At 52.2% G+C, this 26,726-nt stretch overlaps 12 protein-coding genes across 12 annotated transcripts; 4 read left to right on the top strand and 8 right to left on the bottom strand.

Annotated features, from left to right (window-relative positions):
- Window positions 1–32: 32 nt before the first annotated feature.
- P152DRAFT_471683 (uncharacterized protein) lies at window positions 33–845 on the bottom strand (the record flags this gene model as incomplete). Its single annotated transcript, XM_033681085.1, has 2 exons — window positions 33–643; window positions 692–845. 2 exons carry the CDS (start codon window positions 843–845, stop codon window positions 33–35), a joined length of 765 nt encoding a protein of 254 aa, XP_033536669.1.
- Window positions 846–2,285: 1,440 nt separating this feature from the next.
- Window positions 2,286–4,178, bottom strand: P152DRAFT_242972 (uncharacterized protein). Its single transcript, XM_033674639.1, has 3 exons — window positions 3,977–4,178; window positions 2,388–3,929; window positions 2,286–2,337 (listed from the first exon to the last, which is right to left on the bottom strand). Exons 1-2 carry the CDS (start codon window positions 4,050–4,052, stop codon window positions 2,587–2,589), a joined length of 1,419 nt encoding a protein of 472 aa, XP_033536668.1. The 5' UTR covers window positions 4,053–4,178; the 3' UTR covers window positions 2,286–2,337; window positions 2,388–2,586.
- Window positions 4,163–4,670, bottom strand: P152DRAFT_242992 (uncharacterized protein). Its single transcript, XM_033674640.1, has one exon. The coding sequence runs from the start codon at window positions 4,590–4,592 to the stop codon at window positions 4,305–4,307; it is 288 nt and encodes a 95-aa protein (XP_033536667.1). The 5' UTR covers window positions 4,593–4,670; the 3' UTR covers window positions 4,163–4,304.
- A 779-nt stretch (window positions 4,671–5,449) lies between these two features.
- P152DRAFT_242962 (acid protease) lies at window positions 5,450–7,506 on the top strand. Its single transcript, XM_033674637.1, has one exon. It carries the CDS (start codon window positions 5,536–5,538, stop codon window positions 7,450–7,452), a length of 1,917 nt encoding a protein of 638 aa, XP_033536666.1. The 5' UTR covers window positions 5,450–5,535; the 3' UTR covers window positions 7,453–7,506.
- Window positions 7,507–7,859: 353 nt separating this feature from the next.
- On the bottom strand, window positions 7,860–8,492 carry P152DRAFT_242964 (uncharacterized protein). Its single transcript, XM_033674638.1, has one exon. The coding sequence runs from the start codon at window positions 8,445–8,447 to the stop codon at window positions 7,992–7,994; it is 456 nt and encodes a 151-aa protein (XP_033536665.1). The 5' UTR covers window positions 8,448–8,492; the 3' UTR covers window positions 7,860–7,991.
- Window positions 8,493–9,737: 1,245 nt separating this feature from the next.
- Window positions 9,738–10,655, top strand: P152DRAFT_505938 (putative 3-demethylubiquinone-9 3-methyltransferase). Its single transcript, XM_033682459.1, has 2 exons — window positions 9,738–9,805; window positions 9,864–10,655. Exon 2 carries the CDS (start codon window positions 9,932–9,934, stop codon window positions 10,424–10,426), a length of 495 nt encoding a protein of 164 aa, XP_033536664.1. The 5' UTR covers window positions 9,738–9,805; window positions 9,864–9,931; the 3' UTR covers window positions 10,427–10,655.
- On the bottom strand, window positions 10,597–12,995 carry P152DRAFT_242929 (uncharacterized protein). The gene is made up of 2 exons (XM_033674636.1): window positions 12,795–12,995; window positions 10,597–12,748 (listed from the first exon to the last, which is right to left on the bottom strand). Exons 1-2 carry the CDS (start codon window positions 12,838–12,840, stop codon window positions 10,644–10,646), a joined length of 2,151 nt encoding a protein of 716 aa, XP_033536663.1. The 5' UTR covers window positions 12,841–12,995; the 3' UTR covers window positions 10,597–10,643.
- Window positions 12,996–13,643: 648 nt separating this feature from the next.
- P152DRAFT_447299 (uncharacterized protein) lies at window positions 13,644–15,848 on the bottom strand (the record flags this gene model as incomplete). The annotated part of the gene is made up of 2 exons (XM_033677985.1): window positions 13,644–15,569; window positions 15,630–15,848. The coding sequence occupies 2 exons, from the start codon at window positions 15,846–15,848 to the stop codon at window positions 13,644–13,646; spliced, it is 2,145 nt and encodes a 714-aa protein (XP_033536662.1).
- A 288-nt stretch (window positions 15,849–16,136) lies between these two features.
- On the top strand, window positions 16,137–17,677 carry P152DRAFT_456074 (uncharacterized protein). Its single transcript, XM_033678920.1, has one exon. The coding sequence runs from the start codon at window positions 16,458–16,460 to the stop codon at window positions 17,595–17,597; it is 1,140 nt and encodes a 379-aa protein (XP_033536661.1). The 5' UTR covers window positions 16,137–16,457; the 3' UTR covers window positions 17,598–17,677.
- A 668-nt stretch (window positions 17,678–18,345) lies between these two features.
- On the bottom strand, window positions 18,346–21,591 carry P152DRAFT_375809 (RNI-like protein; the record flags this gene model as incomplete). Its single annotated transcript, XM_033675607.1, has 3 exons — window positions 18,346–18,525; window positions 18,676–19,034; window positions 19,089–21,591. Coding segments are annotated over 3 exons (3,042 nt in total), but the record flags the coding sequence as incomplete, so codon positions are not given.
- A 1,733-nt stretch (window positions 21,592–23,324) lies between these two features.
- Window positions 23,325–24,664, bottom strand: P152DRAFT_456070 (uncharacterized protein). Its single transcript, XM_033678919.1, has 3 exons — window positions 24,582–24,664; window positions 24,379–24,410; window positions 23,325–24,326 (listed from the first exon to the last, which is right to left on the bottom strand). The coding sequence occupies exons 1-3, from the start codon at window positions 24,588–24,590 to the stop codon at window positions 23,459–23,461; spliced, it is 909 nt and encodes a 302-aa protein (XP_033536659.1). The 5' UTR covers window positions 24,591–24,664; the 3' UTR covers window positions 23,325–23,458.
- A 1,476-nt stretch (window positions 24,665–26,140) lies between these two features.
- On the top strand, window positions 26,141–26,683 carry P152DRAFT_471675 (uncharacterized protein; the record flags this gene model as incomplete). The annotated part of the gene is made up of 1 exon (XM_033681084.1): window positions 26,141–26,683. One exon carries the CDS (start codon window positions 26,141–26,143, stop codon window positions 26,681–26,683), a length of 543 nt encoding a protein of 180 aa, XP_033536658.1.
- Between the last annotated feature and the right edge of the window lie 43 nt (window positions 26,684–26,726).

Here is a 26,726-nt window from a genome sequence, read left to right as displayed (position 1 = left end):
TATCCAGGTTGATTGAAATATGTCCCTCTGCATTACAATGCAAAGATTGCCGCCAAAACACCTGCCACTCCGACTCCCGCACCCGAACCCCATGCCTTATTCGCGGAGCCAGATTGCGTCGTCCCAGCACCGGTTGGTGAAGGAGGACCACCGGTTTGCGCCGGTCCAGAGGTTCCATTATTCGTGGTGCCCGGTCTGCCGCCCCCCCCTGACATTGTCGCATGATCCATCCCGCTCGACATGGTAGCATGGTCCATCCCGCTCGACATTGAATGCTCCGACGCCTGGCCTTGACCCGACCCCCCAGCCGTGATCGTCACCGGCACGAGCGGAGGCATCTCGTCGCCAGTAAGAGTCGTCGTCATGGGGAACACGGCCAACTGGGCCTGCAACTCCGACAGTTCCGTGGGCAATGGTGGAATACCGTCCACCACCTGCGTACAGACAGCGGAAACGGTTCCAGCGAAGGAGCAGTCGAGGTCGGCAGTAACTGTTGCAGGGGGATTGAGTTCCGTAATGACCGTCGCCGTCGCATAGTGAAAGGTCTCGGGACCCTGTGTCATCGTGACGGTGCCGAATTCACTGCAGGCAGATTTGTCCGCCTGAACATTATTGGGGGCGGGGAAAGTTGCGCAGGCAACCACTGGCTACGGTTAGCTAGAGAACAGGCTTGGCTAGATAGGCTGATTACCGTAGGTTGTTGCGGAATCGTCTGAGCCGACGATTGAGGCGCCTATCGAGATGTCTGGCGGAAAGAGGTCGACCAGCGTTGCAAATTCATCAACAGCTGCTGCGACAGCCACAGCCGCGAGGACGGAAATAATAACGCTTCTCGACAACATCATTGTTTGAAAGTAGTATAACCAAACTAAAACTTGAGGAGAGAACGACAATATGAATCTGCAAGGCCGGGGATATAGTTCAACGTAGGTACGGATACACGTCGGCGCAGGTAGACTCCAACGCAGGGACAACTTTGGGGGTCAAGTAGAATGAAGCAAAGTGAACCGAAGGGAACGAAAGAAAGAAGGGTCGCCTCACGCGTTATGAATAGCATCGACTCATTTGCAAAGTATGACTATCGAAGGATTCATCGCTTGCACGGCCGGACTGCCTCTAGAGTCTAGAACCAATCCAACCCCGAACTTTGGGAGTTGTGATGGATGTAATTTACTAATTTCGCGTGGACAGTGCACAGGGCGCAAGTTGGTAACAATATTTTCGATAGTACCACTCACGCGGACGCTAATAATACCTCCGTCGGTACGGATAGTCCGTACGAAATATCCAACGCGTCGTGATGGGGAAGCACAGGTCTCTGGAATCAACCTGAAACACAAATATATCAAAACTGACCGGACTCTGTTCACGGGGTTCCCACACGCCTGCGCAGTTGCCTAAGGCATCAAGGCACCAGTTTTGATTATGAAATTGCGCCGAAAGTGAAGTCTGGAGAATGCTTCCCGAAGAGAAGCCTGGAAAAAGACTCCATCCATTAAAGTCATGATTAGAAAACGCCCAACGCAACGATTCCGACGACAAGCCTCTCCGCGCCCAACAGCGCTGCCGTCATAGGACCAACCGCAGCCCCAGTAAACGAGGCAGGGCGAGCCGTCGATGTTCTCGTAAAAGGATTGACAGAGCGGCGCAGAGATGACTCTGAATGAATAGGCGTCTGGGTCGGCGCGGGAGCCGGAGCCGGAGTGAAGGTGGTTCCTTGAACGCTGCTCGCCGCCGAGAGAGCAGCTTCAGCAGCCGGAATGGTGGTTGTGATCCCCGTCACGGTGGCTCCCTCTTCGACTGTCCTCGTGTATCTTACCGATGGGCCGGTTGTTTCCGTGATCGGAGAGCCATTGGCTGGATCACACCCAGAGCTGATCGGATTGCCGCCGAGCTGCTCAATGATGGTGGGAAGAGAGTTCAGGTAGTCGACCAGCGCCGGGGGGGCTGGAGCTCCATCGGTAGGAATCGCTTCCGTGGGGAATAGGAGAGATGACGTTTCAACGGCTTCTGGCAGTGTAAGAGCCTCAACCGTTGTGGCGCAATCGGTTGCTCCGGCCTGGGTGGCGAGGAACGTATGGTAGAATTCTGTGAAATAGAGATAGGTTGTCGGGTAGGTCCTAAACAGTCAGCTGCCGTCAGATTTGAGGAGAAGAGAGTTGCTCACAATGTGAAGCCAAGTGTCTCCCATGTGAGCGCTGGCTCTGGAGTGGGTGTTCCTATCTGGCGAACCGAAGTGCTCGTGGCTCGAGAACCATCGGCAAGCTCGGTCACAATTACATCAATCGCTGCCGTTGGGACCGTGGCCGTGGTTTGAACAACCGCGGTGGGGTATGTCTTTCCAAGTTAGCCTAGAACATACACTGCTAGAGTCTTCTCATACTTACGAGAACGGTGGCGGTCACGCCCACTTGGCAATCGCTCGCACATGTCCCACTCGACGATGAAGGAGTAAGTGTAGGAGCCAAGGTAGGAGTCGATGTAGGGGTGCCTGTATTAAAACCGTCAGAGTGCGCACTTAGGATTACTTGAAAAATCGAGTTTGTGAGCCGGAATTGTGGGTTGAAGCAAGGCCACCAAAGACATTCACCGAAGAGGTCTCCAACGGGATTTTGAGATGGGTACAAAAAGGGAAGATGAGAAAGAAAAAAACAAGGGTAAGCCAGCGATGCGGTGACAAAAGATAGGGAATGACAACTGAACTAGGGTTCCATGTCCCCGGGGGATCATACCTCCTGAGCTGTTGGAGCTGGAGCCCGAAGGCAAAGGGGAGGACGAAGGTGCAACAGGAGTTGAAGACACACCCGCACTAGATGACTCACTTAGCGTTGTCGTAACGGTGATCGTGCTTGTCGTCGTGGCCGGTGCACTACTCGTCAAGGTGATCGTGCGCGTGGCCGATGCACTATCGGTCAAGGTGATTGTGCGCGTCGCTGATGCACTATCGGTCAAGGTGATTGTGCGCGTCGCTGATGCACTATCGGTCAAGGTGATTGTGCGCGTCGCTGATGCACTATCGGTCAAGGTGATTGTGCGCGTCGCTGATGCACTATCGGTCAAGGTGATTGTGCGAGTGGCCGATGCACTATCGGTCAAGGTGATTGTCTCCGTATTGGTATTTGTGATTGTGGTTGTCAAGCTAGCTCCTGGCACCAACGATGTTGAGGTCACTGTCGCCGTGGACCCGGCAGCAGTGGTAGTTGACGTATCTGTGACGGTAACGGATAAACTGGTCGTGACGGTCGCCGTAGACCCGGCAGCAGTAGTAGTGGACCCGGCAGCAGTGGTAGTTGATGTTTCAGTAACGGTAACGGACAAGCTAGTCGTGCTAGTCGTCGAAATAAAAGACGTGATCGTCGTTGTGAAATTACGGCCAGGAACAGTGGAGATTTCAGTGGTGGTGAATGACAGGCTTCTCGTACTAGTTGTCGGAATGAAAGACGTGGTGGTGCTTGTAGAATTGGAGCCGGGAACAGTGGAGGTTGTCGTGATAGTAGTAGTGGTTTTCTCTCCAGGTAGTGTGATGGTGGTCTTCCCGGTCTCGGTGGTGGTCTGGGTGATGTTCTTGGTCTCGGTGGTGCTCTTGGTTTCAGTGACAGTCTGAGTGATAGCAATGTTCGAACCCGGCAGAGTAATCGTCGTACTTCTGGTGACGGTGTCGTTCGAACCCGGTAGAGTCAGTGTTGTCGTTGTCCGGTCGGTCAATGTAGTGGTCGTTCCAGGACGTGTCTCCGTGACAGTACAGGTTGTAGTCACAGTCTTTCCGGGAAGTTTCTCCGTAACAGTACAGGTCTCAGTGGATTTGATAGGACAGTGTTTGCAGTCTTTAGGCGGGGGAAAGGGCGGGTGAAAGGGCGGGGGAAAAGGCGGGTGGTTTTCGCCATTCAAGAGCTCTGCTGAAGTAGGCTCGGACGAACTCGAATTGAATCCTATAGGGTTCAGCATGAAGCAAGGCATTCGGTGCGTCAAGACAAACCTTCCCCGGCGGAATTGGCAGCGAAATGTGCCACCGCAACCCATACCGGTATAAAATAATTCCAAGGTCTCTTCATTTTGATTTAAACATTAAGACACTATGCATGTACGGGTATGGACATCGTTACAAGACAAGAAGCGTTTGACCAAGCGATTGACTTAGCGAACGAGGAATATTAAATGGAAAAAGAGCAGGACTTATGAACGAGGCTCCCGGGTAGAACGGGATTTCAAACTGGACGAAGCGTTGAAGAAGGCTTGAAGAAGGCTTGAAGAAGGCCTGCAGGAATGGAGAGTTGCCTCATGGATGATCCATTATCATGAGTTTATCACCTTCGTTCCAGAGCGATGGCGCCACGGAAGTTATCTATTAGTACGAATATTCGGTTAGGAAGATATGGAGCGACGTTGCCATGGCGCATATGATTCCGTTGCATTACTGGATCGATATGCAAAGCTGTTGTCTGCATGCATTCACTCGCATGCAGCATAGGTAATAGTAGGACGCAAGGGAGGAAGAGGTGTGAGCTCTTTTCAGCTCGCAAGGCCGGGATCCTATGCCACGCCCTGGAGTATTTCCCGCTTCTGTACTCGCCGAAAGACGGGGAAAATAGCATGACCTAACAGGGCAGGACATAGTCGGATAGCCTGAGATGGATGAATTACCTTCCACAGAAGCAGACCGGTGAACCATGTCACCACGTCAGCATAACTAGTTAAGTATGAGTCTTGAGTTAGTGATGGCGGAGGTGAGGTGGTGATGGAGGGGTGGGGTGAGGGGAGCGACGAGGCTGGAGCGGCACGTGCAGTAGAGCTAGTGGAGAGAAAACATCCACGCCGCGGATCAACTGGCATATCACAACGTCCCAACTCCTACCCTTCCAATGGCCTCTCAACCTCCACATCCCGTCTCTGAAATGATATGATTTCTAAACCGTACTGTCTCTGAAGTCTGCCGTCTCGTAAACTGAACCCTGAATTCTAGGTTGTGCTGGCACACCGGAACCACCCAGGCACCCACACTGCACATGCATACATGTACTACAGAGTATGGAGTATGGATCCTTCACCTATCGCGATCCTTTGGTCTGTACGTGGCTGGCGTGTCCCCGCCGCCCGATTGACATGGGGTTTCCATCCTATCATGGCTGAAGATACCACCTCACTCGGGGCTTACTTGTACTACTGCACAATGACCACTAGGAGGATTTTCGATGACACCTTGCATGCCATCCACCAGCCCTACCAATCCTTCGGCCCCTTCGAGTCCCTCACATCGTCCAAGTGCGGCTTTTCTTCGATATTGGGCGAAGGGTCTCGCCCGGCAATTACAATGCAGCACCTTCCTGTCCCACCTCTCCCTGCTACTTATGTCGTGCTGTGCTTGACGGACTCCGAACGCCATATGTCTAGCTTTGATGTTTCTGTGGTCTTTCCCTGTGTTCTACCGTAACTGAGCTTTCGTGTGATCTCGGCCGCAGATCATCCGCTCTATTATAGAAGCATTGCTGAGTTTGAGCTACGGCAATCTTTCCCAAGCCTCGTCATTGTTCTGTCGATATGCGGTTCAAACGTCGTTCAGATGTCATTCCACGGACCGTTTCGTTACAACCAACAGGAGAATTCGAAGGTAGCGATGGGAAGTGGTCGACGTTCGCCATATCAGTGGGATCAGACTACCAGCCGTTTCGAGTATTAGTCTCGACCGCCTCTCCAAGCACATGGATTCCAAGAGACGGCTCTTGCAACAATGGCGATGTACCAAGCAACTGTACGGAGTTAAGAGGGATCGGTGCCAACCTGGGTACGAGAAGCCCGGGATATCAACTCGACCCGTCAGCGGAGTTGGACCAAGGTGTCTATCCTCTGAAAGTCGGCAACGATGATACGAAAGATCGATATGGACCATCTTTTGACATGGCCGCGAGGTTTGCAAACGACTCAATCACCCTATCCGGCGACTCCGACAATGGCGTGACGCTGGATTCCCAAGTCATCGCTGCCTTCGTTACAAACAAGACTCTCCTGGGCTCCTTGGGATTATATTATGCTGAAAATTCCTTCGGAAGGGTATCTGCTGGGTCGATGCTCTCCACGATCCAAAACAGTACAGATACTTTCAAGCCGAGTCTCTCATATGGCTATACCGCAGGTGCAATCTACGCATCCCCGAGATCCCTTGGTAGTTTGGTTATTGGAGGATACGACAGCTCCAGATTCAATCCCTCACCATATTCATATGACCTGGACAAAACCACGAAGGAGATGCGACTCTCTGTGCAGTCTATTAAAGCAACCTATGAATCAGGGAGTGATTCGCTTGATCTTTCTCGAGACAATTTCGAGATTGAACGACACACCGTCCTTCTGGATTCAACATTGCCTTATATGTTCCTTCCGAAGAGCATCTGCGACCGCTTTGAAGAAGTTCTCGGCCTCACATACGATAACACCACTGGTCTCTATCTCACTGATGAGGCGAATCGATCAAAACATCGTGAACTCAACACCACCATCCAGTTCAATCTTGCAGATGACTACAAGTCGACCAGCATTACTCGCATTTCGTTACCATTTGCTGCCCTCGACCTCGAAGCCTCCTGGCCAACGGTTCCAAACGGGAACCAAACGCGCTTCTTTCCTATTCGAAGAGGCGTTGCAACTGATAAATACATCTTGGGTAGGGCATTTATGCAGGAAGCATATATCATTGTCGACTACGAACGGGGCAACTTTTCCGTCGCCCAGTCACGAAATTTTGGCCCAGCTCCGTCACCCAACATCGTTACCATTGATTCGCCTGGTGCGGAGAAAAATCCGGGAGGGCTCAGCACCGGAGCTCAGGCGGGCATCGGCGTTGGCGTCGCGGCGTTGGTGATCGCCCTATGTGCGCTCACATGGTTCCTGATCTGGCGACGGCGAAGGAAGACAGGCCGGGCCGAACTGGACGGCTCGTCCATCGAACCTGAAGAGAAGCCCCCCACCGATCGACGCCTCACCGCGCAGAGCGTCGCATCCACTGAACTTCCCGGATCGCCCGTCCCCGAACCCGCGCGGCCCTTCAGGGACCGTCGACGCGCCTCCGAGCTGTCCGCCACGCCGGAGAGCGACCTGGAAGGCTACTTCGCTCCGCATCACCGCAAGACGGCGTCGGACACAAGCTCCGAGGTGGGTTCGCCGACGAACTCCGAGGGCCGGCTCAGTCGGCAACATCAACGGGGTACATTTGGAGGTTATGTCCCTCCCAGCCCCATCGCCGAACTCCCGGGGAACACGTGGGTTGGTAGTGGGGTGCCGAATGGGAGGTCTCCCAGCCCTCCGCAAACCCGTCCGGAAAGCCCTCCGGAAAGCCCTCCGGAAAGCCCTCCGAAAACCCCTCCAGAAAGCCCTCGGACTACCTCAAGATCTCCTCGACGGCTATCTGGCTCTTCTGGGGGAGGAACGAAAGATGTGTCACCTGAGAAAAATCCCGATTGAGGCTCTCAGCATAAATGCGCCACGCCATGAATCCGTGATATGAAAGGATTTAAGATCCTAATTTCTGATGACTTCTGCAAGTTGGACGATCACCCACGACCCTGAGATTATACCGGTCGCCCCAAATGGACGAGTCTTCTACAGCACGACCACTGTTCTCCACCATATGCGGGCGTATGGGCTGAGACCGGGAAATCAGATCGATGTACGAATATTGTACTGAGCACTAGCTTGTTTTCATTCAATGTTTTTTTTGAGGCTGAGACGAGGGGCATCTGAATTGCGTTCAGTCATCCTGGGAGGGCATGGGGGGCATCACAGGCAGTCCAATTGAGCGGGTTTCATATCAGCGCTCGGAAATATCACTACGGTGGAGATGGTACGGTACATCGTCTATAATTTGCCCAGTCGTTCCGTCCGAATTGAATCCCGTCCGAAGCCCTCCGCACATCACTGCTAAATCCTGACTGGAAGAGACCCGATTATCTGGGATGCTTTGCCCAGCCTTACATCTATCTATGAATCCTCTCAAAGGATAATCATTCCACCTGTGTTCCTTGATTAGGCTCTTGTGCTTCGAGCTCCTCTAACTTTGCCATCCACTTAGCAGTGACCCGAGCAGCCTCCTCCCAACTTTTTTGGGTCGATTCAGGACCTTCATCCTCAAAGATCATGAAGGGGGGGAGTAATGATCCCGGGTCGAGATATAACACCGTATTTTCCGGAAATTTTCCCTCACCCCCGTCCACACCCTTGTTATAACCTTCCGCAGTGAGGATATCGTCTTTTAAACTTTGGATATATGGATGGACTTTCAGGATATATTCGCCAACTGTAACACCACGTCCTTTATCGCTCGCTTCAACAACCAGCGGCTCCGGCTCGTAATACCGATGGCACTTCCTACATTGGCAATGGATTTGCTCGGCCTCGGGAGGCGTCCGAATCATGATTGCACTGGTACCAAAAGTCGAATTCGTACAAACCCAACACATCTACCGCCATATTGACTGACGAAATCGGAGGTTAGTGAATCGAGGACTTTGATATTGGATGTAGGCTGCCAGCGAGGTTTGGAATGGTTTGACAGTCGATCTGACATCGGTAGGGTCGTCCCAGACCTTGATATCCGATAGTTCACCAAATAAGGGCCATCGGATTCCGCTGCTCTGTTGTATACTCTCTCGCGTCATCGAAAATCCAGTTGGTTTATCATTTCTTTCACGGTATTACTCATAGGGCTTTAGGTGGGGTTGGGGGTTGAGATTCACGTCCGTAGTCTCCATGGTTGGTGCATGCGAAGGTCGATACTCGATGGGTCCCCTGCTTGATGTGTGAAATACGAAATCTGCCAAATTGGTGATCGGTTGCAGAGCTACGGTATTTACTCCGTACCGTATGGTGATTAGATAGCTCATAGCTGCACTCCAAATGTCGGAGTGGAAAGGAAAGAATGAAACGGGGGACTCTTTGTTACTACATAGCACGTATGTACTCCGTAAATAGTATGTTGTTGTCTTGTAACTTGTTGGTTCGTGGTCTAGCCTAGTCAGTACACACCAGTCAGTGCCTCAGTACCTCAGTGCCAGTCTTCTGTAGTTCCGTCGGTGCTTTGGCGTCCTGATGCCCTGATGCCTTGATATCTGCATGGTCAGGTCCACACATCTGATGACCTCTGCTGCTAATGCTGAAGAGAAAGTGATTCTGGAAAAATTATACAATTGGCCGTGGTAATCGAAACTGTCTGTTAAGGACTTGCTCGTATTACCCCTTCGACATTGATGGTGATATGTCCAAGCGTCGACTTGGCCCAATCAAACCCTGAGATTAAGGAGCTAGAAAACTACGACTCGATCTTACATTTCCAGGGAATTCACAGGTTAGTACAGATCTGGACCGATGATTGCGATAGACGCGGCTCAAGAGTCTCCCTGATATTTGCAGACCTCACTCCATTGAAGTGGGCGAACGTGAGAGCCCATGGGACCACTGTTTGGTACGACGTGCTCGGTCAGATTAGATCATGTTTCGTGAGAGGTGTAACATGGGTGGGATTGACGGGAAATGGCTCAAATGGGGTAAAATGATGCATTATTATTTCTTTTTAACATGGATTTACTCAATCAGAGAGGGGAAGGAGAGCTTCGATTGGGTCTGATGTGTGCTTGGGCCTTGAGGAGTCATAGTGGTGCATTGGCCTCTATGATGTCGAATCATTGTAGGAATCGACTGTTAGAGTACTATACCTCTATACGGAGTACAGTGTTCCACAAACTCTGTCAGGATCTCGTATTTGGCGCCACATCGTTGTTAACAAACAGAAGATTACTGATCACAAATTGTTGTAAGTGAAGTATGTATATATCTATCACATCTTAAGCGAGAATTGTCATTTAATAATTCTGCCTCAAGAAACTCACTCGGACTTACGAACAGTCGAACATCGCCTATCAGGGAACTTGTCTGCTTTCTCACCACAATGTTGTTGAAACCGATTACTCCATGCCTGTGGTATGATGGTCAAGCCAAAGAGGCCGCCGACTACTACGTTTCTATATTTCCGAATTCCAAGATTACCTCCGTCCAAAAATTCAACGATTCGCACAAGGCCGTCACTGATCAGGATACTGGCAGTGTGTTGACAGTGGCTTTCGAGCTCAACGGCCAGCCGTTCGTGGGACTCAATGGCGGGCCTCATTTCAAGTTCAACGAGGCGGTCTCCTTCACCATCCAATGCAAAGATCAGGCGGAGATTGACTACTACTGGGATAAACTTGGGGAAGGCGGCGATGAGTCTAAGCAGAGGTGTGGATGGCTTTCAGACCGATTTGGGGTCTCTTGGCAGGTTGTTCCGGCAGCATTGGTGGAATTGATGGTGTCATCGGATCCGGAGAAGGCGAAGAAAACGACGGCGGCTATGCTTCAGATGAAGAAGTTTGATATCGCGGCGCTAAAGGCAGCTGGAGACAGCTGAATTGGGGGCAATGTTTGACGAAACGAGGATGGCTATGTCTCCACCACTCTCTTGAGTAGGGAGCCGCCATGGCAGTCGGCATGCGTTCAATGCGAGGGCGTTTGGGGGATTGATGTCTTCCGTTCAATATCTTTCGATAAATGCAATCAGCTTTTCGATGAACGTAGCGAAAGAATCAATGACCAGTCATTACCAGTAGTATTTGTACACCAGAATATCAGTTGACCCCAGTCACGGTCCACCTCTCGATACCATCACTACATCTTGATTTCCCATAGTAATAACTCTTACTCCAGCTAGCGACCAATTGATCCCTATCCTGTGTACTTCGCACTTCTAAACCTTCCATCTCATTACTCAGGCTATCATTCGTCAAGTAGCTCATGATGCCGGCGACATTGCTGGGATTCCGCGGCAAATATGGCACTTGCCTGTACCACAAAAACATCCCTAAAACAGCTAAGACCATCACTGACAGGATACCAATGCTTGAATAGGTGCATGCAAGTAATTCCTGGAACACCTGGCCAGGCGCGAAGGGAATACTAGAGAGGAGGATAACGAGCATATCAGCAAGCAGACTGACGAATGAGATGAAAGCCGGGAAGAAGTGATGTGAGAAGAGTTGGGGAAATATAGATGTGACATGTATAGCGTGTGATCGTATCAGAATGGACTGTTTCGCAGCGGGCGGGGGAGTACTGCAGAGTTCTCGAAATGCTGATACCGACTGGACACGTCTGTGCAGTCTTTTCCAATGGCCTGCAATCAGGGTGCCCACGACCGTCATCACGAACCGAGGGCCAAAGCGATTACTATTGAAAAAGCGATTGAAGTCCGAGTCCGACCCCTCCTTGAAATATGCCACAATCAAACCCAAGCATCCGAGTAGAAACAGTATGAAGGCGGCGTCCATGAAGTTTTGAAATACTCTCGATTTCCGCTTTACCGGCGTGAAGGCCGGGGTATCCATCGACGGATATATTGGCACTGGGGTATACTGGGGAGTATTCTGGTAGTAATATGATTGTTGACCATGTTGACCGTACAGTGGTTGCCCGTATGCTGACTGAGGAATCAGGGTGGGTCGACCGCTTTCATCTATCGGCACGATCCCGTATCTCCACGTTCCCTCTTGCGTCTGGTAGTCACGAAGTGCATATCTTCGACGACCAAGTTGCTTATCCAACTCCCGATCCGTTGCCTCAGGATCCAAACCGCGGAAATCAGTGAGTAGGGAAGGGTGATGTGCCAGACTAGCAATGGAGGCTATAGTTGAAGAGTCGTTGTATAGACCCGTCTTGGCTCTTTTCACCAACAATGCGATTAACAGCGTCATCACAGCAATAAAGGTAAGAAGAGATTGGATGATCCTGATGATCACGGGCTCAGCAGATAAGCGTGGAGGCCAGCATGGATTCACACCTCCGTGTTCGAGGTTAGGGATGGGACAGTCATAATGAGTATTCAAAAATATACTCTCTGATGCGAGAGCTGGAAGGAGTGACACCACCGTGTAGGCAATTGAGGTCGATAGCATGATCCAGTTTCCCTTGAACAAAGAAAGGATCGAGAGAGGCATTAAGTTGGTTGATACGAAGTACGGTATCAGGGTATCCTTCAGGACTGCCCCTCGTCCGGCTGCCAAAGCGATAAAGGGTGTGATCAGCTTGACTTTTGCAAATATAGCCGTCCAAACGATTTCAAAAATGGTAGCAATGAACACGGGGAGGTAGTTCCCAACGAATATCCGCCACGCTGGCCATGTAGCCTGGCCATGCGGATTCTCTGCAACTAGCGTAGTAGTCAACGGAATGGCTGTCGTAATTATTTTCGAGGCCAGGACTGAACTCGTCCTTCCAAGAGTATCTGTAGTCGTTGACCAGACCGTAGTTTGAAAGGTTGAAAGGGTCGATCCTGTGGTGCTGACGGTCGGCACGTATGCACCTGAAGGCATGGCGGGGAAGGTGACACTGCTTAAGAGGGGAACGTATGCACCTGGAGCAGTCTGCGTGGTGGTTGAGAGAGGAACATATGCACCTGGAGCAGTCTGCCTGGTGGTTGAGAGAGGAACATATGCTCCAGGATCGGTTGTGTAGTCAATGGTCGATGTAGGTGGATCAGTTTCATTGGCCTGGCGACGTATAACGACATCCAGGTTCAGTTCCATGCTATAGCCCTTTCGAGCAGTTGGAAGTTCGCGAACGGCATACTCGAGAAGGCCGACCGAAGCCGCGGCGAAGAAGCCAACAACGATGAGGCTTGGGAGTCGTAGGATGGCAGGTCTATACTGGCGTGGCTTTTGAGAAGTCAAAGGACCTGCTACTGGATGGTTAGGTTGGTACTAATTCTGGCGTGGGTCTCCTACCAGAGCAGTCAATGGAATGTACCCATGTGGGCTTTGATGTAGACATATTGATCCTCTCTCGAAGAATCCGGATGGAAGAAATCGATTGCCTTTCGCCTTCGACGTGCACCTCCAGTCTACCAAAACGGAGGACCGTATCGGCTTCCTACGTTAAAGGGAATATAATAGGGGAACTTTATGTGTTTAGAAGGGTAATAGGAGGGGGAGGGGGTAATGATTGAGAGCTCTCGACGCCCTGGGGGTATGCTTCAGGACCAACAATTTGCTTCCTGCAGACGAAACTGATGTGTAGCTGTAGAGCTCACAATCGGCCATGGCCTCACATACGCTGGGTAGCGAAATCCCCATACTTTATATCAGGGTGATAGGGCTGAACTCTGAAGTGAGGGCTCCAAGCATTCAGATGATCGATGTGTAAGCGAATCGAAAGGCGATCTGCAATGCCCCGATATTTCGACCTGGTCTAGATCTATGAAATAGTTCCGGCCAGGCTGGCCATGCCAACATTGTGTATTGGAGAATCCCATTCTACATCTCAGCCTTCAGGTGGCAGTCCTCGAATTCGCTTGAAATGGCTTGAATAGGCAAAGCGTGTGGCTGTTTGGACAATTGTGGTGATGCGCTTAACCAGTTCTGGGAACGCCACCGATCTCGACCAATTGAAGCTCTTGAGCAAACTGAAACTGACTTGAGCTGTGATTTGTGTATATTGATTTTGCCTTCTTTCTATTGATAATACTTTCCATTCGGATGTATCACAGCTGGTGCACAGCGATGAGGCATTCGAAAAAGATGCGAGTAGCGGGTCTGTTTCTCATTTCACCGCCACAAGCCTTGGCATGGTGTTGGCTATCTGCTTCGCGAGCTCGATCCGATAATACCAAGCACATGATTGACCATGTCTGTTTGCTTTTCGATTCTCAGCGGCAATGGTCCATCATTAGCAGAACTCCCTGACGGGAAGGAATAATCCCGGGGTTGGTTCTCCAGTGCCAACCTACCGGTAGAACGCGGTCGGAGCGAGAAGGCTTTCCGTACGACGCCGAATACTTCCTCAGGCGCTGGATCATGTTTCTTCTGAACGTCTCGATGAAAATTTCCCTCAAGTTTCGTTGGAATGGCACGGGAGATGAGCTGTGACGGGCCTGGGATCGGTCGGCTCGGATTTGATCTCACCGACAGATTGAGAGCCGAAGGAAGCTGTAGAGACTCTTGTGAGGTCATGGGAGAAGTTTCAACAGCTTTAATGTGCACCCGCCTAAAGGCCGTTGGTAGTTTTTCAACAGACTGTTTGACCGAGCGTCCAAGGACACTTGAGTCGAAGTCGGTTTGCGGGCTCACCGTATCATGACAGACTTCCAGCCGGGAATACGGTATGTCAACAGAGATGTTATGCTTTTCTTCTGTAAGGGCTCCATGGCAGAATGAAATACCGAGGCCCTGGCCTGATAAGATCCCCACGTGGTTTGAGAAGGACGCTATCTCTGCCTCGTTGCTCGAGTCGGTATTTAGGGGTAACTCGTTATCAAGATTCGGAATTGTTCCGAACTCAACAGATCTGACATCGACCTTGGGATCCCGCTTTTGCATGCTTGCTGCGGTTTCCGGGATAAAATTCGTGAAAAATTGGATATGAGATCCCTTTTTGACGTGCTCGGCGAAACCAGCTAGATTCGGATGGGAGCCCAGTTCCCCGGAAATATCGAAGCGATCGAACTCTCGAAGGGAGTCATCGAATCGGTAGTCCAAGGCTATCAAGCCTTGCTTCTTACCGTATCCACCGCCTCCACTGAGAACTCTTCGAAAGGTAGCCCCTTGAGCAATTCGTTGCGGTACTGTGGGATCCGATTTTGGAGGATTCGATTCCCAGTAATCTTGGAGTGCAACCGGGCCTTCCCTTTCCCCAACTGCATCTGGAGGCAACACCAGTGCCCAAACTGGAATAGCTTGAGGCTGTATTCCCTGCGCTTGGAACAGCTCCGATACAGACTGTTCAAGTTCCGAAGATGCCGGCCTTTCTGTAGGGGGGTCTGAAGCAGAGGCTTGAATATCGGATACGCGGCGGACGATGTTTCCCATGCAGTCCACAACCTTGGCCGGTTGTGTTAAAGGATAGATAGGAACGTTCAGAGTTGCTGGTCGTGCCCCTGAGACAGCCGCGTTCCTTGGCCACTGCAACCGAATAGATATCTTCTCCACTAGTGTACGCCCAAGCGAGCGAATGCCATCGCAATCTTCTCTTGATTCGTACATAAATATAGTTCGTTCTCTTCCGAGCTGGAATAGTGTATTGGCCGACGGGAACTCGACAGCATGTACGGTAGAGTCAACATGCCGCGGAGGGATGTTCGACGCTGCAATCGGTGTTGGATTGAACTCGATATATATGGGCCGTGAAGAGGTTGAGCTGTTAGCTGTTGCGGTGGTTATACCAACACACGATTCCTCAAGCTGCAAAATGCAGATCCCTTCATCACCATCGTTCCGAGTGTGAGGGTGCTTGATTCGAGTGGTTGAACCTCCGATCGTATGTTCGCCGTCATTGGGACGAGCGATTGGTCGAGAAATTCGATCTACTACCGCGAGGGCTGCTGCGAATTGTCGTTCCACCGATTGTCCGCCAGTCAAATGCGATATGGAGCGACGTATAAACCCTTCATCATCGCCCAATTGGTGTGCCAACCCTCTTGAAACCAAGAAGATCCAACAGCGTGGTTCGGCGCCGTTTTTTACCCATATATTCGCATCCAAACGGGCAACAAGGTCATCAATAGGCTGGATTGTTGTCAGAGAAATGGACGAATTGATGGCGTACTTGAAGAGTGTATGACATACGGTGGCATCTGGGGAAGACGTTGTTACGGTGGCAGCCAAAAACGACTGCTTATGTGAAGAATGTGCCCATCTTCTCGAGAATTGTGCGACTTGGAAACGAGACACAGTGGTTGTCCTGAAGTATAAGGTAGAACGGTATGAGGAAGCGGAAGGGGAAGCATAATGTGCAATGGCCTTTGGACAACAATACGGCCCTTTCAAAGAGCGACTGAGGTTCATCGGCACATTAAGTAGAGACGCATCAGCACATGGTGCTGAGAGGATTCTAATGAACTCGATAGCGATAGGTTTCGTCAGATTATATCGCTCAAGACATTCTAATTGTCCTTCTCAAAGTCTCCATGATGAGGACCAGATCAGATGCCCGATTCGCATGCGCCACATCAAATGGACAGGGGCGTCCTCAGCCACATTAAATAGGGCTGAACCGGACAGACTTCATTCACATCCCCAGGCTCACATATGTATCCCATCACTCATCATCACTCCTCGCCCAATTCGATTATTTCTTCTTGACCTCAACTCTCCAGCCCTGTGCGGCTTTGCTTGAGCGCTCAATCTTGAGTGCGAAGCCCTGTCCGACCTTCTCGCTCCCTATACTCCCATGTGACCGCGAACCTTCGTAAGTGACCCCTGTTCTTCCATGAGACTCCCTATTTTGGATTCAATGACTTGCGCGGAGTGGAAGTAGTCATCCTGCATGCTTAGTACGGGGTATTCTAGGGGCTGGTTCATTTCCTTTCCCGCGTATGATATATGTGACCGACAACTGACGGATCGATTCTAGGCTCACCGAATTCCCTAAAGTCTCAACAGCCCCATACCGCCATGGCGACTTCAAGATCTCTCCGGAGAACGAATCCGATCACCCTCGGTCTCGCGACCATCCTCACCATCGGGTTCCTGTTCTTCATCTTTTCCACCCCATCCGACCCATCTCCCTCTAAAAAGCGGACCAAAGGACCCGACATCGCCGCAAATATATTATCCCCTGCCTCATTACCGTTCAAGAAGTCCGGGGGCGATGAATCGGAGAGACCACCACCGGTCGTCCGCTACCGCATGAACAATGTCACCACCACCTCCGACCCCATCGGAAACCGGGAGACCATTCTGATCTTGACCCCGCTCGCACGGTTCTACCAGGGGTATTGGGATAATTTGTTGCAGCTGTCTTACCCTCACGAGTTGATATCGCTGGGATTTATCATCCCAAAGAACTGGGAAGGGAACACGGCCACCAGCCAGCTCCAAGAGCGGATCAAGAAGACCCAGTCCGGTCCGCAGAAGAAGCGATTCGCGAGCATCACCATCTTACGGCAAGACACGGAAATCCCGCTGCAGTCGCAAAGCGAGGCGGAGCGACATAAGATGCAAAACCAAAAGGCACGAAGAGCGGCCATGTCGAAAGCGCGGAATTCCCTCCTCTTCACCACCATCGGGCCGACGACGAGCTGGGTCCTCTGGCTCGACTCGGACGTCGTCGAATCGCCACCGACTCTCATCCAAGATCTCGCGTCGCACAACAAACCCGTCATCGTCCCCAATTGCTACCAGCGGTACTACAACAACGACAAGAAAGCCATGGATGTGCGGCCGTATGACTACAACTCCTGGGTGGACAGCACCATCGCGCAATCCCTCGCCGAGAAGATGGGCGACGATGATATCTTGCTGGAGGGATATCCGGAAATGGCCACGTATCGAAGCCTGATGGCGTACATGTTCGAGGAGAACGGGGACCCGACGAAGGAAGTGCAGCTGGATGGCGTGGGCGGCACGGCGCTGCTCGTCAAGGCGGACGTGCATCGCGACGGGGCCATGTTCCCTGCTTTCGCATTCTACCACCTGATCGAGACGGAAGGATTCGCGAAGATGGCGTCACGATTGGGCTGGACAAGCTTTGGGTTGCCAAATTACCTTGTGAGTCATCATTTAATCGGCAAAATCTGCTCCATCCAGAACTAACCCCATCTGTCAGGTTTACCATTACAACGAATAGATTCACGGGCTGGATTTTCGGATATGCCTTTCATCGCATGGGGGCCGGCGCTTCGTGTATCTATCTACATTGGACGGCGCTAGGAAATGGATCGGCGTATGGATAGGACGGGCTCCCCCGGAGGGTGGACACCTTTGTAATTATGCGACCCCGGATCTATGGGGAAATGGCAAAATTTCACATGTATTTGCGCAGTTTGGGAAACTTCGTGCTAGCCGTTCGCTTCCGCGGGCCTAAATCGCATACCGGCGACGGGAATCGCTGCTTCCGACCACTGCATTGCTAGTGGAAAGTGAATCATGTTCAACGAAATCTGCCCAGGAGCCCCCGGGGAAGAGATTCGATAGCTAATTTGGCGTATGTAGCGTGTGATGATAATATATACAGGCATCTAGATCCATCGATCATCGATACAATACGGCCTTCCTGAGGCCTTTGGAAACGACAGATGGGCACGCCTCGCTAAAGTCAGGGGGCGTTCAGAAAAACCGGTGAAAAAGCAGTGGGGGGATTCCCCCTGACCGCATCATTAGGAAACATAACTCATCCGACATGAACCTTCGCTCCGCTAGAAATAAAAAAGATAAATCGTCAAAAGCGCATAGGAAGCGCAGCTCACTTCTCCCCTGGCAACTCGCGATTAAACTTCGTCGCCTTCTGCACTTGCACGAATCGCCCCCACTCCTCTCCCCCTTCTTCCGTCGTCCGCGCCAACTCCCTCAGCCGCCTTAGCTCCTCCACATTCTCCCCTATCGCCGCCAACGTCCCCTCCCAACCCCGCTCCAGCACACAGTCCCGCAGCTTCGACGACGGCATCGCCTGCAGCTTCGCCCGCAGCGCGACGAGGAACGCGTCTTCGTGCTTGTGTGCGTGCGCGCCGTCGCTGGCCGCCACCTCCGCGGCGTCGACGGTCGCGCGCTGATGCGCGGAGTGGGCGGCCGCGTCGACGCCGGGGGCGGGGGCGTCGGCTGTGGAGGCGGAGGTGCTGGTCGTAGTGGTAGCGCCGCTGGCGGTGCTAGCGGTGGGGGAGGTGGGTGGGGGGACGGCGTCGCCGAGGATATCGCGGCGGATGTGTTGCCCGAGGCGGTGCATTTGGCCTTCTTCGATGCTAAGCGCGCGGGACGCGAGTGATACGTCGCTGTTGTGGCGCGAGCGGAGCGTGGGGCGGCCCGGGGGGTCTTCGTCGTCCGAGTTGGCGTCGTCGACGGGACCGCTCTCGGTAACTGGAGTGGGCTCTGGAGCGGCAGGTGTTTTAACGAGATCGGATGGTGCAGGGTTCGGCGGGACCAAGGATGAGGTGCGGGGAGGCACCTCAACTGGCTCTTTCAGGCGACATTCGGGATACTCGTCCTCAAAACGGCGGATCATACGTTGTAAAGTATTGTCGAGGAACAGAAGACGTTCTATGCAAATTAGCCAGCCACACTTCGGAGATACAAGAAATAAGCAACACTCACTGTAAGCCATTTCATCCCCCGTGGTAGCCTCCTTCAACAAAGCCGGCCGCAATCGCGCCTGGATACTTCTCGCAGTCGTCAAAAGGTTTTTACTCATGTTCTTCGCCTTGGACTTCTGTTTCTCGTCATCGACAATCGCGAACGACGACGCCCGGGGAGTCGCCGCGCCGCTATGCGGTAGACTCGGTCTCCCTTCGCTCGCTTGCTCAGATAGCACATAACTCAACGCCTTGACGACACCCGTACCTCCCAGCACGTAATCCCCGCCGGGCGCTGGGGGTTCGTCGTCCATATTCTGCATGCTGCCGTCCGAGTGCCCGACCAGGTGGAGGAGCACGTCCGGGATGTCGATTTCGCGGTGCGGACCCGCCACGCATGGCTCTCCGTCCGTCCAATCGGGGTCGGTGGTGCCCTCGCTAGCCGTCCAGCGATCCATATTTCGAAGACAATACGCGATGACTTGTTTCCCCAGGGCCTGAACGATGGCGGAATTCTCCGGGCTTGGAACGTCGATGTCGATACAAATGATGCTCTCCGACACGCGAACCGCGGCCATAAGGCTGGCGTAGAGAGCGCAAGCTTCCTCCTGATCGTCTTCGGTTGTTGCGTTCGCCAAGGCGGAGAGACCTGGGTTCTCCAGGATGTTCAAATGTGCCAGATGAGGAGCCTCGGGGAGAACCTCTGCCAATCGAATAGCTTGTGCAGAGGATAGCGAGACATCGGCGAGATGTATCCGTTTGAGGAACTTGAATTGAGGGAGGTACTTGCGGAGGGGTGCAAGCGCGCTGGGATCGGTCCCGAATAAATCCTGGTTATGGCTCAGGTCGAGGAACTTGAAGTACGGTAGCGTCACCAGCGCGGGGAGCAAGGCGTTGAGCGAGTCAGGGTTCAGGTTGCAATCGGCAAGCGAAAGTGCCCAGAAAGGGGACTCGTCCATGCCTTTCATTGCAGCGGCGAGAACACCGCATCGATCTCGGAAATCGTTTCCTCCCAGATCCAAACCCTGGCAGACGCCGGATTTCATATACTCAAAGATATGTTTCAAGGCCTCGTCGTTCACGTTGTTGCCAGCAAGTCCAAGTCGCTTCAGGCCCGAGACGGTAACGGCATTGGTGATTTTCCGAATCGTTTGCGTATCGAGCCCGCACTCCGCCATGATGAGCTCTTCAAATGTGTCTCCACCAAGTCGTTCTGCGATTGCCTTGGCGAAAATGTCACTTGGAGCTATTGGCGGCTTCGAAGATGGCCAACTTTCACTGCTTGATGTTGAACGGGCGTGGCTGTCGTTATGGGTGTGTGGGCTTGTCGGAAACCGGATCAAAGAAACATCTAGCGCCTTTAAGCTCTTGCACATGTAGAGAAATAGTGCGATATGTTTCCAGCCCGCTTTCGATACACGGGGGTTATTCTTCAACGTTAGCTTCTCGACATGTCCGGACCGCTCCTCAAAATGTTGGTTGTGGTGAGGTTGCTGCCATGACAATTCCGGAGACTTGGCAGCCAGCAATCCTGCCAGGATGACCCGCACGCCTTCGTCCGTCAGGTCAGCGTCTTCGAGAAGCAATCGACGGACGGGAACGACGGCCAGCCAGTCACCGAGTGTCACCACGTCTGCCAGTTGAAGTCGGGAGCCCGTCAGATCCAATACCGAGATCATCCCTGGTTGATCAACGGAACACTTCGCTGCGTAGGCGAGCTGCTCGGTGATTCGCTTCAAGATAGGAGTCTCTCGCAGCTGGCAGCATCGTCGATATATCCGTAGAGGATCTGTTGTCGGTCTATCGCGATGTTTTGGTGCGATGGCTTCGATGACCGTCTCTTTTGGGGGCGATGCGCTGGATAAGGTGTCCTCTGAGCCCCCACGGCGGATCTCAACCGGAACGGCACCACACTCCTCCGCCTTCTTCCTTCGCTTCTCCTTTCGATCCTTCCGCTCCTCTTCCGACTTCTTCTTCTTTTCTTTTTTCTTATCGGTCTTCTCCGGCAGCCCACTCGCATCGCCTTCCTTGCCTGGAACGGACCCTTCTGGATTTGGCTCGGCCTCTGTTCCAACTTTCTCTCCTGTTGCTTTGACCGTACCCTCCGTCTCCTTCTGCTCTTCTACAGCTGATGGATGTTTCAACGCCTCTCCTTCCCCACGATCCTTCAGCATCCGATCCTTCCTTTTCTTCGCACTTGGCGTAGACGCGCCGTTCGATTCGTCTTTATATCTCGGTGAGCCAGCAATTTCCACATCGACGCAAAATGCGACTCGCCGTAGCTTCTTGGTTTCCAGCTCGGGAACCTGGCATCGCGGTCGGTTCGGATCGACATTCAGTACTCTTCGTGGACATACACTTCCCGAGCAGGGTGAGGGTTTGTTCGATACGTTCCCTTGACTACTTGATAGGCGTCGAAGTGCGCTTGAGAAGAAGGATCCAGTCCCGGTTCTGGGCGCCTGTGGCACGTACGGATGTAATGACTCGGCAGCGGCGCCACCATGGCTCTTTTCACCGCTCGCATTCTGATGGCTATTCGCTCCGTCTGTCGCGGTGACGTTCGCATTACTTAGAACGGTGCCGCTGCCGGTCGGTGTGGGAGAGGAGATATGGGATTGTGAGCTCGGGGAGGTGAACTTTGCGGAGATGTTGCTGAAGAAGCTATTTCGTCGCGGAGTGGTTTTCGAAGGCGGGCCCGACATATCGACGCCGGAAACGGTGGCTTCACGTTGTTTATCGGGCGAAGCACGCGAGAGGAGAGCTGGACGCCGAAGGGGATTCTTGGATGGTGGCTGAACGTGTGGCTGTTGTGGCGGGGTTTGCGCCGAGGAAGGTGCGATGGAGATATTCTCATCCGATCCGGAATGAGGTTTCTGGCTTGTCATCACTGTCGCGCTCGGTTTCTCGGTCGACTTAACGATATGCGACGGTGATTGCGATATATGACTGGCGGAGTAACGGCCATTGGCACTTTGGGACCTTGAAAGCCGATCAGGCGAGGCGGGAGGGGAGGACGGTCTGGGGTGATCTTTGCTGGGTCAGCGTCTGAACTTTACCGATATTCCAATGGAGATCAACGAGTAATAATGCAGGTATCTCTCGTAAGATGGTGGAAATCCCAAATGACCGACGTACCTTTGTTGGAAGCAGTGCGGTGGAGCCAGCTTATGTCCAAGCCATGGATGCTTTCCATCGCATCATCAGGACAAGCATATGATATGCGACGAGAAAAGGGGAGGGGTGGTGAGGACTACATGAATGAATCGAACAAGATGGAATGGATTGAATATCGGAGATTGTTTCTGGGAGACTGTTTCTGGCAGCGGAGAGAGGTTAAAGAGGTGGGTGAGGGAGGGAGGGTGGAGTGAGGCCTGTGAGGGTGTATGCAGTATATCGTGATGCGGTAGCGTTGGGAGGCTTGTAGTTCTTAGCGTGATGAAGTGGCTAGTGGAGTTGGTGGTCTGGCTCAAGATTGGTTGGACGGGTTGTCTGACCCATCGCAGCCGTAAATCCCACAATCCTAGAGTTCTATCGTGAATTTGGATAGGTTCGGTGCTGACACAGGTAAGTATTATTAAGCCTCAAATCAATGAGAATTTATATTAACGACTTTGTGCCGCTCAAGTGACCGACTATCGCCCCCAGCCCGCCTCCGCCATGTCGTACCACCGCCGAACTCGTCCTGCCATCAAAGATCCGCGGCCTTATTACGAGATAGGAGCCGAGCCTCGTTATAGCTGCCCCGAAGTCCTCGGAGAATCTCTGAAAGGCCGTCCGATTGACTCGACACATGATCCTTAGGTTTATTTCTATCTAAGAATTATTAGCGATGCCCATATCCTATAGCATCCACACATTAGTAGTGCGTCGGACATGCAGTCTAGAATCTGACAAAGCCTCCAGCTCACGCACGGACTGTGAACAATGCCGTTATTAAGTTAGCTCGCTTCCATTCGTAGTCTCACCTTGGCGTTGACTGGTTTTCCGGGAGGTTAAATCATACCATGTACCTAGGCCCCAGTAATCGGATAACTTCGTAGACTAAGCATAAGCATCGTTTGGGGCAACAGGAATCAATTCATATAATGATTTTGACTTTCGTAGCTTACTCCTACATTCAGTGGACGATCGTGGATGAATCAAGTCACAGTTCGTCCGTTATGTTGGTACGGTGAATTCGTTATAAGCCTGTCATTAAACCCCCGATGCCACGCATGTTACGCCGATGAAATGTGGTTGGACAAAGTGTCTGAATTGCGCAGTAGTCTGATGTACCACATGAGCCACAGCTCTTTTGAAAGGATATCGATGCCGGCCTTTTCCACGCCATGACTAGCTGAACGTCATTGCAACTCCCATCATGCATCCACCAGAGAACCAAGAGTTGACCGCCTAAGCGTTCCTGATCGACTCGATCTTGGCCTTGACGCGCTCCTTGCGTTGCGCGTGGGTCAGCCTCTTGTCCTTGTACTTCTTGCTCTCGGCCTTCCAGAAGTCCTTAGACTTCTTCTCTCCCTCCTCGTCGTCCTTCCGGTTCGGATCCTCACGGATCTCCTTGTGCGCATCCGTGTACATATCCTCCAATCCATCCGCCTCGACGTCATCGTCGATGTACTTCTGGAACTGCGACTTGTAGCGCTCCTCGTCGTCGTCGGCGAGCGTCTCCATGTACTCCGCGATGTGGCCACCGAAGATGTACTTGCGGAGGGTCTCGGCATCGAGCTCCTTGGCCTCGATGTCGAAGCCTGGGAAGCGGTTCTCGGAGTGGGGAATGTAGAGTCCACCGTCGGACGCACCCTTCATGGCGCCGAAGATACGGGCACCAGTGGAGGTTCGTGCAAGACCGACGTCGAGGAAGCACTTGAACGGACGGCGGGACTCGCCATCTTCGCCTTCGGCGGCCTCGGTGAGAGTGTACTCGCCATCAGCCTCTTCGACACCGGCGAAGTCCTCATCCAGACCGAGCTTCTTGAGCGTACGGCGAGCGAGCAACAATCCGGTCGAGTAGGCGGCAGCCCAGTTAGTGAGGCCGTGCTCGATTCCGTAGCGCTTCAGCTCGTGGGAGTACGCGGCCATGAACACCTTGTCGCCATCGAGTTCGCTGGAGACGATTTGGCAGATGATGTCGCGGTTGGTGAAGCGGACGACCAGTCGGTACTTAGGAGCATTGTACTTGTTCTTCGCCTGGGTGACGAGTCGCTTGCGGGCGTAGTAATCGGTCTTGCCCTGTCGGCGGCGCTTGTACTTGACTTGGTACCGCCTGATGATAATCAGTTCCGCAAACGTCGATGAAGGAAACCTTGGAGACTCACGAGTAGTACGCGCTGTTCTTAACCGTCTTGGTCTATTTCAAATCCAGGAGTCAGCACTTCAATCGCTTCAAAATCCAAATTTCGAAGCATCGTGCAGGGACTCTCCCACGGTCACACCCAATTCGAGGCACGAAGGCCAACGAGGTCGGTGTGATCATCCCATGATGGGCAATGATATGGAGGTAATAATGTCAATCACTTACCACAGGCATGGTGACGGTTCGATGGAGCTGATGAGCTTCCTTTGATGACCTTTGGTTGATGTGAAGGTTGAAGAATTGGAAAGGTCGAAGGTGCGTGGAGATAAATTCGCTAATAGAGTTGTGGGACAGTGGGCATCTCGGATACAGCGAGCTATTCCTGTATTGGTAATTTTCAGCCTTGTGGCCTTGACTCCTTATTTGCTCCACCACACCACCACCTGCACCAGCACCAGACCTGCACCACCACAGCACCACATAATTACACCAGATCTTCCATGATAGTCCTACTCATAGCCCTACTTCCGTAGGCTCGAGACGGGGGTGACTCTCGTCCTTCACTCCTCTCTTCAAACCCTGAGCACAACCGCAATGGGAAAGCCAGGTCCATTTCGCTCTTAGTCCTATTGGAATCATCTCTATTCTGGTCTGGCCATCGGTAGTCCAGCACGCTAGAATCCCAGTAAGACCAGTGAAGGGAGGCGCGAGAAACAAGTACATCCCCCATACACGTCGCATCGCTCGTCAATGCATGCCGCAGCAGAATCCCGTTTTGTCTGTGTCTCATGGTGGCCGTGCTGTGGGAGTTCCATGCACGAGACAGCTTCGTCAGAACTGAGAACCAAAACACACACCTGGAGCCTCAAGTGGTAAGCGAAAACAGTCACAGGACAACTACTAATCCTCAACTAATCCGTTGGAGCCTCTTCTCCTGCACCCAAAGCTTACAAATCCCGACCTTCGTGGCTATGATCAGTTTCTCGAAGAAGATTAGTTAGGTCCAACCAATTGGCGATGTCCATAATCCAATCAAGCGGATTGCGGCAACCAAGCATACAACGAAGCGTCCCAGGACTATTCAAAAGGAGCAGCGATTGAAAGACTGTCTGGACACCGCGCTAACTAATTACTAACTGGGATCCGCTTGGATGTCATCAGATTCAAGAAATTTATTTTGCATCAGTTAGCACTGACACGATGTTGTGCATATCGTGGCCATCACAAGGATAGGCAAATCGCACATATGTTGTGCATTGCATCATTCCAACCATTCATGGGTCAAGAACCCAAGGTCAGGACATCAGATGGTTCTCTCTGGCCGCTGCCTTCCCTTCTTCGTGTTTGTGGAGACAAAGTCACGGCTCCCCTAGCCATCAGCTATGACGCAGGAACTATCAAACCTCGATGGAAACGGCTTCCGGTTACGTTGTTCGATAATACTCTCATTTCCGCGGTGTTCCTCTTCTCATCCTCTCTAAAATACATTTACATGGACATCAGCTACGTTCTTTTACACGCGCACCCTCAATCTCATTCAGCTCGCATTTCAATCATATTACTTGTTCCATTTCCTCATTTGATCGTCGCTATTATACTACCTCAGCCATACCAACCTAAGCTCCAGATATTCTCAGCAACATCCCTGCGCACCCTACAGCTCTACATTTGGCGTATACACCTCCCTTGATGCGAATAGAGCGGAACGTTCACCTCTGACATATTGAAACGTGGAACATCTCGTCTGGTTTCAGTTCGGGCAGCTCCCTCGTTCGAGCTCATTCATGAAGCAGGTGCAGGAACGGTTGACTCTCGCTGCGCCCACCCCCGAAGTTTCAGAGAAGCCCTCTCCGTGGAAAGGCTCCTCGAACCTCGGTACCATCAAGGTTGATTCGCCTTCAGATCCTACCGAAAAGCCATCGGTCGTTATAGAATCGTTCGGTAATGCCGACAGCTTCGCTCAGCTGACCTGCTCAGCCAAGTTCTTGAAACCGAGCCGGCCGCTGTCGTTTACCAGTCCACCTTCGTTTCCACCGCCGCCGGCCAAGTCACAGTCCAGGCTTCTAACGCTATTGGAACGGACAAGCGACAAGGTGTACCTACTGCACTACCGATTCGAGGTGACATTCGGCCTCTATGTCATGGAACCATTGGAGAGGGTTGCTTTCTACACCCTGTTTCTCGGATTCATCCTCGCCGTCCTCATGCTGCTCTATTACCTCCCCACCTGGACAATTCGAGCGTGCCACCGACTAGCCTGGTATCTCACCGGCGATGCATATGGCGCAACGGCATCAATGCTAAACCAAGAATCAAAGAAGTCCTAGATGCCAGACAAGCGGTTTTGTAGGTGATACTAGGCGACGTTGT

The sequence above is a fragment of the Eremomyces bilateralis genome (genome assembly GCF_010015585.1).
Source record: "Eremomyces bilateralis CBS 781.70 unplaced genomic scaffold P152scaffold_4, whole genome shotgun sequence".
Lineage (NCBI taxonomy): Eukaryota > Fungi > Ascomycota > Dothideomycetes > Eremomycetales > Eremomycetaceae > Eremomyces > Eremomyces bilateralis.
This window is presented reverse-complemented; position numbering and strand designations above follow the sequence as displayed.

What these genes read in the sequence shown, in the direction of transcription:
- P152DRAFT_242972 (XM_033674639.1), bottom strand. Translation starts at nt 4,052, where the DNA reads ATGAAGAGACCTTGGAATTATTTTATACCGGTATGGGTTGCGGTGGCA. An exon ending in TGCCAATTCCGCCGGGGAAG is followed by an intron (nt 3,930 to 3,976) that starts GTTTGTCTTGAC and finishes TGAACCCTATAG; the next exon opens with GATTCAATTCGAGTTCGTCC.
- P152DRAFT_242992 (XM_033674640.1), bottom strand. Translation starts at nt 4,592, where the DNA reads ATGCTATTTTCCCCGTCTTTCGGCGAGTACAGAAGCGGGAAATACTCC.
- P152DRAFT_242962 (XM_033674637.1), top strand. Translation starts at nt 5,536, where the DNA reads ATGCGGTTCAAACGTCGTTCAGATGTCATTCCACGGACCGTTTCGTTA.
- P152DRAFT_242964 (XM_033674638.1), bottom strand. Translation starts at nt 8,447, where the DNA reads ATGTGTTGGGTTTGTACGAATTCGACTTTTGGTACCAGTGCAATCATG.
- P152DRAFT_505938 (XM_033682459.1), top strand. Translation starts at nt 9,932, where the DNA reads ATGTTGTTGAAACCGATTACTCCATGCCTGTGGTATGATGGTCAAGCC.
- P152DRAFT_242929 (XM_033674636.1), bottom strand. Translation starts at nt 12,840, where the DNA reads ATGTCTACATCAAAGCCCACATGGGTACATTCCATTGACTGCTCTG. An exon ending in ACATTCCATTGACTGCTCTG is followed by an intron (nt 12,749 to 12,794) that starts GTAGGAGACCCA and finishes ACCATCCAGTAG; the next exon opens with CAGGTCCTTTGACTTCTCAA.
- P152DRAFT_456074 (XM_033678920.1), top strand. Translation starts at nt 16,458, where the DNA reads ATGGCGACTTCAAGATCTCTCCGGAGAACGAATCCGATCACCCTCGGT.
- P152DRAFT_456070 (XM_033678919.1), bottom strand. An exon ending in AAGAACAGCGCGTACTACTC is followed by an intron (nt 24,327 to 24,378) that starts GTGAGTCTCCAA and finishes GATTATCATCAG; the next exon opens with GCGGTACCAAGTCAAGTACA.